At 38.1% G+C, this 17362-nt stretch overlaps 2 protein-coding genes across 2 annotated transcripts; one reads left to right on the top strand and one right to left on the bottom strand.

Moving 5' to 3' along the window:
- Window positions 1–326: 326 nt before the first annotated feature.
- Window positions 327–8927, bottom strand: LOC103429361 (aspartyl protease family protein At5g10770). The gene is given in 2 exon segments (XM_008367515.4): window positions 327–1788; window positions 8641–8927. Coding segments are annotated over 2 exon segments (1467 nt in total). The 5' UTR covers window positions 8831–8927; the 3' UTR covers window positions 327–511.
- A 7028-nt stretch (window positions 8928–15955) lies between these two features.
- Window positions 15956–17001, top strand: LOC139187875 (uncharacterized). The gene is made up of 4 exons (XM_070804486.1): window positions 15956–16009; window positions 16103–16213; window positions 16300–16494; window positions 16636–17001. The coding sequence occupies exons 1-4, from the start codon at window positions 15956–15958 to the stop codon at window positions 16999–17001; spliced, it is 726 nt and encodes a 241-aa protein (XP_070660587.1).
- The last annotated feature ends 361 nt before the right edge of the window (window positions 17002–17362 follow it).

The following is a 17362-nucleotide window of genomic DNA, read 5'->3' as shown; positions in this document are numbered from 1 at the left end:
TATAGAGTATTTCGAGCTAACATAAGACTTAGCGCAAAACCACGCACAATAACGTTCTAGGATTCATAGGTTTGGTTGTTATTGTTCTTGGTTGGTCCTTTGCAAATCTGTTGTCAACTAACGTAAACTTTATTTCGTTCTTTAACCTTTTTTTCAACATAGGTCAATTCTATGAAGTGTGTGAAATTTTATACGGTTCTTTTGTACTATTCTTTCGTGCACTCTTGCCTAACGTGTTGCATTCAAACATATCATACATAAAAATAATATAAAGTTCAAACCCTTACTGCGTCAGCTATAGGGAATCACTTTATCACACAACGACATTCAAAAATCGCAAATGGCACACATGCATATGTTCTATACCTTGTCCAATTGTACCAATACCTATTTATACATCAGATGAACCAAGAAGAACTATCGCTTGAAGATTTTTTTGCCAACTTGTTGCTTGGCTTAACTTCCAAAAAATACAGGCGAAAACATACATAATTCCTTCTGACATTTCAGCTTACGTAAAACTGCATGATTCTTCTGCAAATCCCAGCTTGGAGTCTTTGGTATTGTATATAACCCTTTGGTTTTTTTGTTGATAATTCCCGATAATAGCAATCTCATCTTCGTACGAAAGACTTGCTAAAGCCAAGCAGATCTAGGATCCATCTGTCTGTACAAGATAGAAAATTCCAATTGCATGAACATTCATCTCAGTATCTCTCTCATAGTGGAACTTGAGGGTAGGAATGTTTACTTCTTGATATGCACTCAGGTTGAAGCAACTGTCCAAGATAAAAAAACCTGGTGCCGTAGGGTACCCATAAAACTGTTTCAAAAACTCTGTCTTGACAGCCTTGTAAACTGAAGGAGGCAGTCTTGAAATAATTGTCCCAGAATCAATCAGAATCCCACCACTTGCAAAACTTGAAGCTTGTAAAGTGACTCCCCCGATACTTATACCAGTAAGGTTGAGAAAATAGAAGGATGATAGTTATGGATTATTAACCATTCTAGTGTAAGAAATAAGAATGGAGTTCTTGTAAATTGAAGCATCACCCCCCATAATTAAAGAACCAGAAGCTGTGGATTCTGTTGTAGGTAAGCAGTAGGAAAAAACTCCTCCAAATAATGCAGAAGTTTGAGACACCACTGAGACATTTTCACTCCTTCCCAAACCCATTAGACCCGAAGTTCCTCCAAACAGACCCTTATTATTTTGGCCACAACCAAACACAAAATTGGTCACCGGCGCAGTTCCAAGACTGAGATGATCACTACCTAGCTCACCATGAGTGTACGAGCCATCACCATATTTCACCACATAGTTACAGCTCATTGGGTTGCTCCCGCATGCCCCTGGATTCCCGGTATCAAACTGGAGTGACTGACAAGTCCAGGAGTTGCATAAAACCGATTTGTACGAAGAGGATGCAAAAGGATTGAAGAGAGACTCTTGTTGATTATAACACAATTTGCAAGGCTAGCATTGAACCCAAGTCAAATCACTGCCTGCGTCTACAATCAGTGTCATATTTCTTCCTTCCAGTTCCACGGTTACAATGTAGTTCAGTGTTTGTAGCCTAGCGCCGGAAGTTAACAGGATTTGAGCATCTGATACATCTTTCAAGCTGCCGGAAACCTTGTTTTTGAATCCGAATTGTAGTGTCCGAACGTGAACATCGCCCAAAACTAAACGTTTCCGTTGTTTTTTGTTCCAGTCCACAACCTTTCCAGTTCCAAAGCAGTCATCTTTGTGTTTTATCTCCAATATGGCTGCACCTTTTTCTCTTCCTATAATCAAATTAAATGACAACCCCATTCAAGATTTACTAAATTAATAATTTCATGCTATTTAATATCTCAAACAAAAACAAAACACATTTATCAAAGTATATACACATTCGAACAAATTAAAAAGCCCAGAGAATATACAGAAACCATTAAAAGTTCATTATTTTGAGTTGCATAGGCCACAACCCAGCATAATCTACCAAGAGAGTTTTGTTGGTAGATGACCTAAGTGTAAGAATATGAGCATAAATATGAATCTGTAATCTTGGTTATTGGATTTTGAGATTAAATAGGAAGTCTTATTGGGAATGGATTTGTAACCCATATTATACTGAACTACTATTCGTAAGGGATTCGTTTTCTATAAGAATTCTAATAGGGGAATCTTTATAGAACTTGGCAAGGATTATGTTATGTATATATATAGTGGCCTCTGCTCTCGCAGTACACATGCTCCTTTTCTGGACTAAGACCTATTATTAGTTAAGAGCTTAACTGATTACTGAAGAGAGGAGAAGGTTCACTGCCCTTTCACTACAGAACTCGGACATGGCAACTCTTTCTAGTTCATCTGTAGGTATGATTCTTCTCTTTACATTGTGTTGGTGAATTGTGGTTGTGATTTGGTTACAGTAATTCATATTACTTGTTCTTGGTTTTATGTTTATCCTAACATGTGGTATCAGAGCCTGGAATCTGCAGTTTATGAGTTTTGTTATTAAAATCAACAAGGTTCGAAAACACAAATAAATTTTATAAAAAATATACCTTATATTGGGACACTGGGGAATCGAACACGAGTTCTGGTGTGTGTTTTTGCCAAATAAACAAAACATTAAAAAAAAATTCGAGGTATTACCGTTGGATCTACAGCAAACCCAATAATAAGGGGTTTTCTTTTCGATTTGGGGTTTTTAATTTGAAACATCATTGATCAGAATATGTTCTGGGTTTTGATTTCCTCAACCTCTAAACTAATATTTTTTCGATTTGGATGATATTTTCCGCTGTGCTATTTCCAATTGAAATCTGCATAAGGTATGTTTGATAAAGAAAATTGCTTGATCCATGTCTGTTTATTGATCGTGTTTATTGATTGGTCAATCGTGTTTGAAACTGCGATTCTCTTATACCTTGCAAAATTGTGATCAGCAAATTCTAATGAAAGCTTTATGTTTGTATGGAACAATGGATAATGGTCACTATGCATGAGACTTCGATTCGCTGCCTGTTGTTGCATATCTCATTATGAATTCTATAAGTCAGTTTTTCTATGTATGCTTATCAACTGTGTGTTGTTAAGCCTATATGTATGAATTATTGATGAGAGTTATGATGTGCAAACTGTAAAAGGAAATCAGGAACCTAACTGGTTCATGTTTGTGATTTCATTTGCAGCATTTGCAATATCGTTGAAAACCTTGAATTTGTCAAATATTCCAATACTCACTGGAGGTGGTAACTACAAGAAGTGGAGGAGAGAAATTGGTTTGCTGCTGACAATCAATGAATATGATATAGCCATTGATACTCCAAAACCAGTGATCACTGATCAAAGTACCAGAACAGAGAAGGCTGATCATGAGAGGTGGATAAGAGCAAACAAAGTTGCTCTCTCTATTCTTGAAAGTGGAATGACTGATATAGTTCGAGGAGGGATTAAAACACATGACTTGGCAGCAGAGTATTTGAAATCCATTGAAAAGAAGTTTAAGGAGTCTCAGAAAGCAGAGATAAGTCAATACATGTCACTCCTAACAACTTACAAAATCGATAATGCTGGTTCAATCAGGGATCATATTATGAAAATAACTGATGCTGCTGAGAAGTTAAACTCATTGGATGTCAATATTGGTGAAAAGCAATTGGTTTTTATGATTCTGCAAGCCCTCCCAAATAAGTATTCTCAATTGAAGGTGTCTTATAACACACAAGACAAAAGTTGGGATGTGGATGAGCTTATTCCACAGTGTGTTCAAGAAGAAACTCGACAGAGACAAGAGAGAGGCAAGGACACTAAAACTGTGAATTTTGTGCAAGGGGGGAAAGGGAAGAAATTCAATAATGCTGGAAATCATCTAAGCAATACTGGAAATAATCAAGGTAAGAATTTCAAGCACCCTAAACCTTATGATAAGACTAATGCTTCTGCTAAAATGCTTGAAACCTTTAAAGGATCTAACAATCTTAAAACAAAAGTTAAAAATGTTGCTAAACTTAAATGTTTTTTTTCTGAAAACTCGAGGTCATTTAAGAAATCAATGTGAACTTTTTAAGGATTATCTGAAAGCTAATGGGAAAGATATAGTTAATGTCTGTGTAGAGTCAAACTTGATTGAAGTTCCAATTGATTCATGGTGGTTTGACACTGGTTGCACAGTTCACATAACTAATTCACTACACGGTTTTGAAAGACAAAAGGACTTAAGTTTTAACTGTTATAATGTTTTTGTGGGGGAAGGAACAAAAGTGGCAGTTAAGGATGTTGGGACAATTAAGCTAAAATTGTCTTCTGGTTTTGTCCTGCAATTGCATGATGTCCTCTATGTGCCGAAGATAAGGAGAAACCTAATTTCAGGCTCTAAACTTGTAAAACATGGTATTTGCTTTTTGGGTGACAATGACTATTTGAAATTTTTTCAAAAAAGGTGGTATTGATTCAATCTTAGGGGCTGCGAATTTGGTTGAAAATCTATGGCAAATGGAATGTAGTGTAATCATGAATGAGCATCATGCATTGAACACAAACACCAAGAGAATGTTAAACATAGATAGTTCTTATATCCTTTGGCACAAGAGGCTAGGACACATTTCAAAAGATAGAATCACTAAGTTGTCAAAGGCTAATTTGATTCCATCATTTGATTTATCAACTGAAATTGAATGTGTGGATTGTTTGAAAGGAAAACTCACTAATTTTCGAAATTTTGAAGCTAAAAGAAGCAAAGATTTGCTTGAGATAATTCATACAGATGTTTGTGGTCCTTTTCTAACTAAAACAATTTGTGGAAACAATTATTTTGTTAACTTTATAGATGATTTTTCAAGATTTGGTCACACCTTTCTCATAAGTGAAAAGTCAGCAGTTCTTAAGTATTTCAAAAATTTTAAGACTGAGGTGGAAAAACAACTAAATACGACCATTAAGATTGTTAGATCAGATAGGGGTGGAGAGTATTTTGGCAGGTACACAGAGTCTGGTCAACAGAAAGGTCCATTTGCCCTCTACCTTGAAGAACAAGGGATTATGGCTCAGTATACAACACCTGGCACACCGCAGCAAAATGGAGTGTCGGAAAGGAGGAATAGAACACTAATTGGAATGGTGAGAAGCATGATGTCAAAGACAAGACTACCCAGTTTTCTCTGGGGTGAAGCACTAAAGACTGCAAATTATATACTCAACAGGGTTCCTAGCAAATCAGTTTCGACTACTCCGTTTGAAGTCTGGTATGGAAGAATGCCAAGCTTTGGGCACTTTCATATTTGGGGATGCAAAGCAGAGGCTGGGTTCTATAATCCAAAAGAAAGAAAGTTGGACCTGGGGACTGAATCATGTTACTTCATTGGTTATTTTGAGAAATCTAAAGGGTTCAAGTTCTATTGTGCACAGGCTCATACCAGAATCAAAGAAACTCATAATGCTAGATTTTTGTAGGACCAAGATGTTTCACACTTTACTATTGAGAACTTTGTCTTTAAAGAAATTGAATAACAACAACCCGAAAAACTTTCCATTGATCATTGTCCAGTTTTGGTGTTTCCTCAATCAAAGGTTCAAGACGTTGAGCATGATTATTCTAAAGAACTTGTTCAGTTAGAAGAGTCTCAGGGAGCTACTGACATGGGGGCTATTGAAATGGAAACTGAACCAAGTCAATGTATCACTGATCAAACAGCAAGTGAGCAAATACAACCTGAGATTAGGAAATCCATAAGAACAAGAAAACCTGCGATTTCAAAGGACTTTCTGTGTTATCTTCAAGAAACTGATTACAATATTGGAGACATTGATGATCCAGTGACTTATGCATAAGCTATGAACAACTCACAGTCTACCTTATGGAAAAATGCAATGAAAGAAGAACTGGAGTCTATGTTTAAGGACAAAGTCTGGTCATTGGTAGAACCGAAGTCTAAACTCAAGCCCATAGGATGCAAATGGGTGTTTAAGACAAAGAGGGATGCAAATGGTCAGATTGAAAGATATAAAGCTTGGCTTGTGGCAAAAGGATTCACTCAGAGAGAAGGTATTGACTATAATGATACCTTTTCACTTGTGTCTTCTAAAAATTCAATGCGAATAATCATGGCAATAACTACACACTATGATCTCGATTTACATCAAATGGATGTAAAAACTGCATTCTTGAATGGTGATCTTCAAGAGGACATATACATGACACAACCACCTGGATTTATTGAAAGGGGGAAGGAGAACATGGTATGTAAATTAAACAAGTCAATCTATGGTCTCAAACAAGCTTCCAGACAGTGGTATTTAAAATTTGATCAAGTTGTCACATTAAATGGTTTTGTTGAAAACAAGTTAGATGATTGCATCTATCTTAAATTCAATGGAACAGAATTCATTATACTTGTGTTATATGTTGATGATATTCTGCTTGCTAGCTCTTGCACACAGTTACTAAAAGAGACCAAATCCTTGCTTAATGCTAATTTCGAAATGAAGGATCTTGGTGAAGCTCATTTTGTTCTAGGGATTGAGATTGCAAGAGATAGAAATAAAAGGTTGTTGGGACTGTCACAAAAGAATTATATTGAAAGAATTCTAATATGGAGAATTGCAATGGATGTCATGCACCACAGAACAAGGGAGATTGGTTGACAAAAGACCAATGTCCTAAGACTGAATTTGAAGTCAAGAAAATGGTTGAAAAACCATATGCATCTCTGGTTGGAAGCTTGATGTATGTAAATGTTTATACGAGGCCTGATATTGCTTACATTGTAGGGTTATTGGGCAAGTTTCAATCCAATCCAAGTGAAGGTCACTGGAATGCAGCCAAAAAGGTTTTGAGGTATCTTCGACAAACTAAAGGTCTTATGCTTATGTATGGCAGCGAAGAAGATCTTGAGGTTGTAGGGTACACATATTCTGATCTAGCAGGTGATTTAGATGACAAAAAATCTACTGGTGGTTATGTTTTTCTTTTTGGAGGGGGTGCAGTGTCCTGGAAAAGTGCCAAGCAGACAATCATTGCAACTTCTAGTATGGAAGCCGAATTCGTAGCTTGTTTTGAAGGCATGAAACAAGCAGTTTGGTTGAGAAATTTTATGGCAGAACTCAAAATTGTAAGGTCAATACAGAAACCTTTAAAGATGTATTGTGACAACAAATCTGCAGTTTTCTTTGCAAAGAACAATAAAAGAACATCTGCTTCGAGACTCATGGATGTTAAGTTCTTAAAGGTGAGAGAAAAGGTTAAACAGGGAGCTATTAATGTGCAGCATATAAGTACAAGCTTAATGGTTACTGACCCCTTGACTAAAGTCTTGCCAGTTGGTGTTTATAAGATGCAAATCTCTCGGTTGGGTTTACTTGAGTCTTTTGATCAATGGGAGTAGTTTGTTGTTCTGGTTTAGAAAGAGCAATTGTTGTTTTGAAGACAATTGCAATAATAAGATTTGAGGAGTGTTGCTATTGTGAAGTTCGAATAGCTGGTGTAGCAGTAATGGTCTTCTCAAAAGATAAGTTTATAATTAGCTAGTATAATTATCAGTTAGTTAGCTAGTTTTATTGCAATCAGAAATTCAATTTTTGTAATTGATTGGTCTGATAAATATATGTGGTTTTGAATTCAGTCTGATGCTTTGAGGATCCTTGTGATTTGACTCGAGTAGTTGTTTGAATTCATACATATTGATTTGAAATGGATTACAAGTTGATAGTTTTGTTGACTGTGTTAGGCTTAATTATTTCGAATTAAGTTGTGAAATAGTGGGAGTGGATGTTTGGATCCACTGGTATTAGTTTGATCATAATGTTATAAGTACATATTGAACATAAGTAGTCTAAAAGCATTAATTGCATGTTGGTTGTGATTATAAGTTTTTGGATTCTGTGTTTTGAAATGTACAGATAGATTGTTTATGATGTTACTCAAAAGGCTTGATGATCACCTTATTGTAATCTTGATTGAACTAAGTTTATTTGGTTCATACTTGCTCAAGTGGGAGAATGTAAGAATATGAGCATAAGTATGAATCTGTAATCTGGGAATGGATTTGTAATCCATATTATACTAAACTACTATTCGTAAGGGATTCGTTTTCTATAAGAATTCTAATAGGGGAATCCTTATAGAACTTGGCAAGGATTATGTTATGTATATATATAGTGGCCTCTGCTCTCGCAGTACACATGCTCTTTTTCTGGACTAAAACCTATTATTAGTTAAGAGCTTAACTGATTACTGAAGAGAGGAGAAGGTGCACTGCCCTTTCACTGCAAAACTCGGACATGGCAACTCTTTCTAGTTCATCTGCAGGTATGATTATTCTCTTTACTTTGTGTTGGTGAATTGTGGTTGTGTTTTGGTTACAGTAATTCATATTACTTGTTCTTGGTTTTATGTTTATCCTAACACTAAGACCTTTATTCGCCACATACATATATAACTACAAATTCTAGGGCACTCCGTATGGGATACTTCAGGCTTTTCAACCATTAAACATCTCAATTTTATATTTTTAACCAAGGATCTAATGGTTCCAACATCCAGAGTATGGGATACTCTGGGACCCTAGAGAAAAGCCCATAATCCAGTAGTGCAAAATATAGTACAATGCAAAACAAAGTAAAGCAGTGGTATAGTAGTGTTTGCTTACTTGATTTGTGGGAGAGGCAAGCAGTAATTGTGGTTTGAGCATGTCGACCATGCCGCCTCCAACGAAACTGTTGCAGCTTGAGGAGCTTCTTCTCCTTAAAGCACTGAACCCCATTTGCAGAATAACAGAGGCAGAGAAGAAAAGCAGACAGCACAAACTGCTGCAAAAGTTGAGGTTTTCCAGCAGCCATTATCGATGGTGGTCAAGAACTTAAGATATGAATCAATGACTGTGTTTGTAGAGAGAGAGAGAGATGAGAGATTCTTGGTAGGGGGTTGGGGTTTGGCATGAGGACAAAAGAGGAAGGGCTATCCTTAGGAACTAGGACCCCACTGCCACTGGTGCATGCATGAGAATTATTGGGGTTTCACGTGCACACTTTGACATAACTCGGAAGAAAGAAAATGCAACATGCAATTGGGGTTGATGGATGAAACGAAGAACTTGTCATTAACAATTATTTTAATTGCTTCATATTCACCCAACAATCCAAAGATAAGGACCCAACTCTTCACGGAATCGACTGTCACAACATACACACCAGAATATATAATATGGTACTCAGAAACCTCTATACCAACTGGTTGTTATTAGTGATAGGATTTTTACCACTGTAAAAGTAGGAATAAAAATACTTAAAATACTTGTAAGATTACAAGGTGATCATAGTATAGCAGCTCTAGCAAGGCCGTTCTCCATAGAGATTGAATGAATAAATTGTGTAAAATCAAATCTTAATCAATTATTTAAAAGAAAGTTTGGGAAAATGTTGATTTTATGACCAAAAATAATAAAAAGGGTAAATTACATACACTAGTACAAAAACATGTTTGCATGAATCAGCAAATTTTGTACCGCAAAGTATGTTTGCGTGACGTTTTCTGCGTCGTGCAAGATTTTGGCGCCAAACCAACCCAACTTTGCGCCACATAGGTGCACCTACGTCACGCAAAGTTTTTTTTTTTTTCCTTTTCCTTTTCTTTTGGGGTTCTTGCATTGCCTTTTTCTTTTGTGGTATCCACTTGTGTAAATGTTTTAAATTAACGATCGAATTAGTTCATTGTATTCATATAGGATCAAGGAATGTATGTCACAGCCAGTCCCAAAATATTTATTTTCGACGGTGTGAAATTACTTATATACCCTTGGACATTTTGTGTGGTGGTGTGGTAGGTTAGATTCACCGGAGAAGAAAGAAGAATATTTCATCAAAGTTGGAACCAAAATCTAACCCACCACACCACCACACAAAACGTCCAAATTGGTTCCAAATTGGTGCTAAGTCTAGTGAATCTAACCTAATACACCACCACACAAAACGACCAATTAGTGCTAAGTCCTATTACTTATATACTCTTTGGTTTTGGTTGGTGACCCCCGTGGACCACACACACACATACACACACACTCTCTCTCTCCCATGTATTCTCTCTCCTCCCTCTAGGATTTTCTTCATTATCCGTACAATCGTATAGACAATCTTCAAACCAAGCCATTTACTCACAGATCGAGCTTGTAGACACTATCATCATCTTCATCTCATCGTCACAAACCCATCCATACCTTTCTTTGGACGTGAAACCCTCGATTTCCTGAGAACCCAAATTCGAAGTACTGTTCATGCACACGTAAATGTGAAGTTTTTAGAAGATTTTAAGCCTCTAGGAAGCTTTAGAACGTCTTCACGAAGCTCGAAGAAGAAAAACGATGTGTTTTGGATGTTAGGAAGTCGAGTTTGGCGAGTTTGAAATTTGGCTGGAACTATCGTCCAGCGAGATTTCATGATTTTTGGAGCTTGAAATTGGTAAGATTGTGTTCTATTCGTCCTAAGCTTCAATTTGGTTCAAGTTTCATGGAATTTGGTTGAGAATTGGACGAGATATGAAGGTTTTTGCATTTTCCAGTTTTCCCGCGACGGCGACGGCGACGACCGGCGAGATTCACCAGAGAAGAAAGAAGAATATTCCATCAAAGTTAACGGAATATTCTTAATGGAAGGTAATAGTGTCAGGTAATTTGGACGGAATATTCCTATATTTTAACGGAATATTCCTAACGACAGTTTGGGATTCCGTTAGGCTTCCCTGCGCATTGCCCGCGTGTTGTCGTGCAGTTACCGGTGCGTGGGACATCGGAAAATTTTTCTAAAAATATGGGGATGTTCGTGAGGTTGTGTAGAGCATGTTGGTATATTTAAACACCCCATTTGAGCAATGTATGAGAAGTTATTAGCTAGTATTGGTTATGTGCTTTAAATTAACGTTTTTATAGTTGTTTCACATATAAGGGAGACTTATCCCAAGGACGACTCGGGGGCTACGACCCTTCGACCTACCAGTGAGTGGGCTTTTGGTTTTCAGTATATACTTATATACTTGATATTTTCCCAAAAAATATGTTTAAATGAAAGTATGCTTTGAAATACCATGCATATAAATTTATATTCAGCAGATGAATTAGTATATGATGCATAATATATAATTGTGGTGTTGTGGACACTCAGGTAAGCCCAGGTGAGTTTATCAATTGTGAATGTGAATAACGGTTGTGATTAATTGAGAAACATAGAGCTCATAAACCTGCACCCCGGGTGATTGTGATTTAGTCAGAGATATGGTACATGCCTGTTTATAATGTCACATCCCGCACCCTATGCTCACATTGGATCCAATTTAGGTGCACAGTCTTGTCGTACAGACCATCATAGGTGGTTCCGACTCGTAGGTGACTAGCGATTTATTGCATAGCTATCTTGAGAGCGTAGCATTGAGCATAACTATATTATACCCGGTCTTGTCGTACAGACCCTTACAGTGGTTCTGACTCGTGTGCAGTGTAGTGCCTTATAGGTCACTTGTAGTGACTCCGGCTAGATTGATTAATAAGCTATGAATTCAACCATACATACTTCTACAGGGGTTCAAGCTAATATGTTATTTTCCATGAATTTATTTTCACTTGAGTTACTTATTCTGTTTTATATTTTGGCCTGGCATACTTATGATTTTGGATATGTGAAGCATGATTTGATATATATATATATATATATATATATATATGTATGTATATATTCCATTTATGGGAACATTATACATGTTTTATGGCGAGGGGTTAGAGCATTTGATAAATGAAACGATTTTGAAAAGTTTTGTTTTTGCCCACTCACACTTTCTGTTTTGTGCCCTTCTAGGTTTTAGGTAGACTTGCTGTTGGTGGCATTAGTGGATCTTGGCGGTTTTGACAAAGTATAATATTCGTAGGACTTCTCTGGGTACTGTGTAACTAGTACTTGTCCTACTAGACTACACCTAGACCTCTATGCTCTGATTAGGTGTATTTACACTTGTATCTCATTCCTAGCACTTTCTGCTTATTCGTGCACATTAATTAGGTTTCGGTTCTTATTTATTCGTATATTTCATATCCTTATTGCTTTCGCACTGTTCACATGGCTACGTCACCCTCACGTGACGGCTAGCACGTCTTGATTTTAGGTCGGGGTGTGTTAGTTTGGTATCAGAGCCTAGGTTTAGCAGTCTTGTATATCTTGTGAATAATCGAACCATTATGATGTCTTCGGTTAGAACTATGCCACCTCGTAGAGAGCCACGTCACTCAACTGAGCCTAGTTTCCCCGATATCGCTCAGATAGGGGAAGCTATAGCTAATGCCATTTAGTCTTCACTCTGTCCTCCTCAAAGGACACCTCTTGAGACTGTATAACCCGATGCTGAATTATTTCATAGGTAATGAAGGACATGAAGGAGCGGAGAAGTGGCTTAATCATGTCGAGAAGACTTTCCTTGTAATGCAGAGTCAGAGGAATCTTCCTCCTGATAGTTGGGTCAAGACGACTACCTAGTTTCTAGGTCTGGAGCTTGCATCCTGGTGGAGACAGGAGTCTGGTAGCAGCCAATTGGGAAGTGTTTAAACAGTTGTTTCAGAAAAGGTTCATTCCCCCTGAGTATATTGATCGCAAGAAACAAGAATTTACGCATTTGAAACATGGAAAGATGACGGCGAATGAATATTACAGGAGATTTACTGATTTGTCTCGATATGATCCGGAGGTTGCTGCTAATCTGATATAGATGCTCCATCGTTTCAGGTTGGGTACTAAGAAGAAATGGCGTTCTATAGCAACGTCAACTCCCTGTGCCACTTACCAGGAGTTTTATGAGGTTTTACTACGGATTGAGGACTAAGGTAATATGCCCAGTGAGAGTGAAGATGACGAAGAAAAGAACGGGAACCATAATCTAGATGATAAAGGTAAAGGTCAATCATCTCAATGACCTCGTAAGACCCAGAGTTTTAAGAGAAGTGGTGTCAGTTCTAGCTCTTCTAGTGGAGGCTTGAGCTCTAACATGCAGAGGAGAGGTGGTAGATTTTCTAGAGGCCCGAGATTTCAGAGGCAGGGGGACATTGGTGGTTTAAGTGTTCCTTTATGCCACAGGTGTAATAATATGCATTTCGGAGAGTGTAGGAGAGGCAACAATGCATGCTATACTTATGGGTAGATGGGGCATAAGGCTGCCTATTGCCCTCAGAATCAGCAGAGGCCCCAACAGCCTTCTTTACCACCACATGCGCTGGCCCAACAAGTTTCAGGACCTAGTGGTTATGCCAGACTGGTCGTGGTGGCGCTTATCATTATCAGGGCGACGCTGCTCCTTATACTTCAGGGCAGTATCAGTATTAGCAGGACCCTCATTATCAGGAAGGTTCTATGCCATATCAGCCACATTCAGCAGGTGGATCCCAATGGTACAATGGGGGACAGCCACAATAGGTAAAGATTGCTGCTAGCAGTGCATGATCTTCGAGGCAGTCTGGTCAGCCAAGATAAGGACGTGGTATTCATGCTAGCAAAGGTAGTGGTGGACGACAGCAGAATCAGGGACGTATCCATAACATGACACTACAAGATGGTCAGAACAATCCTGATTTAATCATGGGTACGTTAAATATTCTTAGTCATTTTGCTAGAGTATTGATTGATTGTGGTGCTACGCATTCTGTTGTTTCTCATACATTTGCTCAAGTGACGTAACATCATCATACACCTTTATGATATGATTTAGAGTTTTCTATGCCTAGAGGGGAAAGATGTTATGTTGATCGGGTATATCCAGGATGTCTTGTGATAGTGGAGGATATCGTCCTGCCGGCTAACCTTATTCCGTTAGACATTGTTGATTTTGATGTGATTTTGGGCACTGATTGGTTACACTACAATCGTACCAAGATAGATTGCTATGGAAAGATAGTTACTTTTCATCGTCCTAGATTACCTGAAGTTACACTTGTAGGAAAGCTTAACCGGGTGAGGCATGGTGTTATTTCTGCCATGAAAGCCAAAAGATTGTTGTCGAAAGGTTGTCAGGGATATTTGGCTCACGTGGTGTTAAATGATAGTGCTCTTAGTAGTGTGGAAGATGTACGTGTGGTCAGGCATTTTTCGGATGTGTTCCCTAATGATTTACCTGGATTGCCGCCAGATAGAGATGTGGAGTTCGCTATTGATCTGCTTCCAGGTACGGATCTTATATCTTTGACTCCTTATATAATGGCTCCTATTAAATTAAGGGAATTGAAAGTTTAGTTGCAAGAATTAGTGGATAAAAGTTTTATTCAACCTACTACTTCACCTTGGGGAGTTCCATTTTTATTTGTGAGGAAGAAGGACGGAACTTTGAGGCTATGCATTGATTACCGGTAATTGAATCGGGTAACAATTAAGAACCGTTATCCATTGCCACGTGTAGATGATTTTTTTTATCAACTCCGAGGTGCCTGTGTGTTCTCTAAGATTGACTTGAGGTCTGGTTACTACAAGTTGAAGATTAAAAGTGAAGATGTCCCAAAAACAGCATTCAGGACTCAATATGGTCATTATGAGTTTCTTGTGATGTCATTCGGGTTAATTAATGCACCAGCAGCTTTCATGGATTTAATGAATCGAGTATTCCAACCATATTTGGACAGGCTTGTCATTATCTTCATTGATGACATTCTAGTATACTCTAAGTCTATAGCACAGCATGCTAGAAATCTTAAATTGGTGTTGAAAAGTTTGAGGGAACACCAGCTATATGCTAAGTTTAGCAAATGCCAATTCTGGTTAGATTAAGTGGCATTTTTGGGACATGTTATATCAGCTCAAGGCATTCGAGTGGATTCTCAAAAAGTGGCAACTGTGGAGAATTGGGAGCAACCTCGAACCATCACTGAGGTACGGAGTTTTCTTGGCCTAGCAGGCTATTATAGACGATTTGTTAAGGATTTTTCAGTTATTGCTTTACCATTGACGAGGTTGACCAGGAAGGATGTTAAGTTTGAGTGGGATGATAATTACGAGCAAAGTTTTCAGCAATTGAAGTATTATCTCACTCATGCACCTGTTTTGGCGCTCCCAGATGATAGTGGTAATTTTGAGGTCTACAGTGATGCTTCTTTGAATGGTCTGAGTTGTGTATTAATGCAACATGGTAGGGTGATTGCTTATGCTTCGAGACAGTTGAAACCTCATGAGAAGAATTACCCTACTCATGATCTAGAATTAGCGGCTATCATCTTTGCTTTGAAGATTTGGAGACATTCTCTTTATGATGAGAAATGTAAGATCTTTACAGATCATAAGAGTTTTCAGTATCTTTTTACTCAGAGGGATCTAAATCTTCAGCAGCGGAGGTGGATTGAGTTACTTAGTGATTATGATTGCACGATTGAATATCACCCTAGTCGTGCAAATACAATGGCAGATGCACTTAGTAGGAAGACTCCAGCTAGACTTAATGCCATCTATGATTATCATGTTCCTCTCCTTGCAGAATTGAGGTCCACTGGAGTGGAATTAGGAGTGGAATTAGAAGTGGAAGATCGAGAGGAAGCTTTACTTGCAAATTTTCAAGTTAGGCCAATTTTAAGTCATCGTGTGCTTGAAGCTCAAGTGGTTGATGAAAAGACCCAGGAAATAATTCAAGCAAGAAATCGAGGCAAGAAGAAATATTTCAGAATTCGAGAAACTGATGGCATGCTTATGCAAGAGAACATAATGTATGTGCCGAATAATGCAGAGTTAAAGAAAGAAATCCTTGATGAAGCACATATTTCGGCATATGCAATGCATCCAGGAGGTATAAAGACGTATCATACCATTCGACCATTTTATTATTGGTCGGGTATGAAAAGAGAAATTGCTAAGTACGTGAATAGGTGTGTCATTTGCCAACAGGTTAAAGCTGAAAGGAAGAAGCAGTTCGGGTTGATGCAACCACTTCCCGTTCCATAGTGAAAATGGGAAAATATTACTATGGATTTCGTGTACAAGCTTCCTCATACACAGAATGGTTATGACGGCATTTGGGTGATAGTTGATCGGCTTACTAAGTTAGCACACTTTATTCCAGTGAGGGAAAAATACTCATTAAGCTGATTAGCTAAGTTATTCATATCGAAGATTGTGAAGTACCATGGTGTTCCAGTTGATATTATCTCGGATCGGGACCCTAGATTCACTTCTAAGTTCTGGATAGGATTCCAGGAAGCTCTTGGTACGAATTACTTTATAGTACGGCATATCATTCTCAGACAGACGGAATATCTGAGAGAACCATTCAGACATTAGAGGATATGCTGAGATCTTCAGTGCTGTAGTTTGGCGATGGTTGGCATGATTGTTTGGATTTGATGGAGTTGGCCTACAGCAACCGTTGCCATTCGAGTATTGGTATGACACCATTTGAGGCACTCTATGGCAAGTTGTGTCGAACACCATTATGCTGGTCAGAAGTTGGTGAAAGAGTTTTGGTGGGCCTGAAAATTGTGGATGAAACTACTCAGAATATTCAGGTAATTAAGTCTAACCTGAAAACGACCCAGGATCAACAAAAAAACTTAGCAGACAAGCATGCCACTGACCAGATGTATAATGTAGGTGATTGGGTATTTCTGAAACTATCACCATGGAAAGGTGTTGTGCGATTTGGAAAGAAAGGTAACCTGAGTCCTAGGTACATTGGACCGTATATGATCACCGAGCGAGTCGGTGAGGTTGCTTATAGACTTGAGTTACCTCCAGAGTTATCAAGAGTGCATGATGTGTTTCATGTTTTGATGCTTCGACATTATGTTGCAGATCATTCAAATGTGATTCCTCCTCAACCATTGGAAATTAATCCGGATTTGACTTACGACAAGGAGCCAGTGACTATTTTGGATTGGAAAGATAAAGAGCTGAGGAATAAGACAGTGTATCTGGTGAAAGTTCTATGGAGAAATCACTCAGTGGAAGAGGCTACTTGGGAGACAGAGGATCAGATGAGAGAGATGTATCCACACTTGTTTTATGACTATTAGTGGATGTAATTGTTGTGTATAATTTCGAGGATGAAATTTTATAAGGTGGGTAGATTATCACAGCCCGTCCTGAAATATTTATTTTTGACGAAGTGAAATTACTTATATACCCTTGGACGTTTTGTGTGGTGGTGTGATAGGTTAGATTTTGGACCAATTAGTGCTAAGTCCTATTAATTTGGAACCAATTAGGACTTAGATGAAATTTTTCTTTGGTTTTGGTTGGTGACCCCTGTGGACCACACACAGACACATATTCTCTCTCTCCCGTGTACTCTCTTTCCTCCCTCTCAGATTTTCTTCATTAGCCGTACAATCATACTCTTCAAACCAACCCATTTACTCACAAATCGAGCTTGTA

Source organism: Malus domestica, chromosome 09 (assembly GCF_042453785.1).
Source record: "Malus domestica chromosome 09, GDT2T_hap1".
Classification (NCBI taxonomy): Eukaryota; Viridiplantae; Streptophyta; class Magnoliopsida; order Rosales; family Rosaceae; genus Malus; species Malus domestica.
Note: the sequence above shows the minus strand (reverse complement) of the source record. Positions and strands in the feature narration are given on the sequence as shown.

Excerpts from the sequence above, each read along its gene's own strand:
- LOC139187875 (XM_070804486.1), top strand. The coding sequence starts at position 15,956 with ATGGATTTCGTGTACAAGCTTCCTCATACACAGAATGGTTATGACGGC. Across the intron at positions 16,010-16,102 it reads ATGGTTATGACGGCATTTGG|ATTGTGAAGTACCATGGTGT; the intron begins GTGATAGTTGAT and ends TTCATATCGAAG. Across the intron at positions 16,495-16,635 it reads AAACTACTCAGAATATTCAG|AAAGGTAACCTGAGTCCTAG; the intron begins GTAATTAAGTCT and ends CGATTTGGAAAG.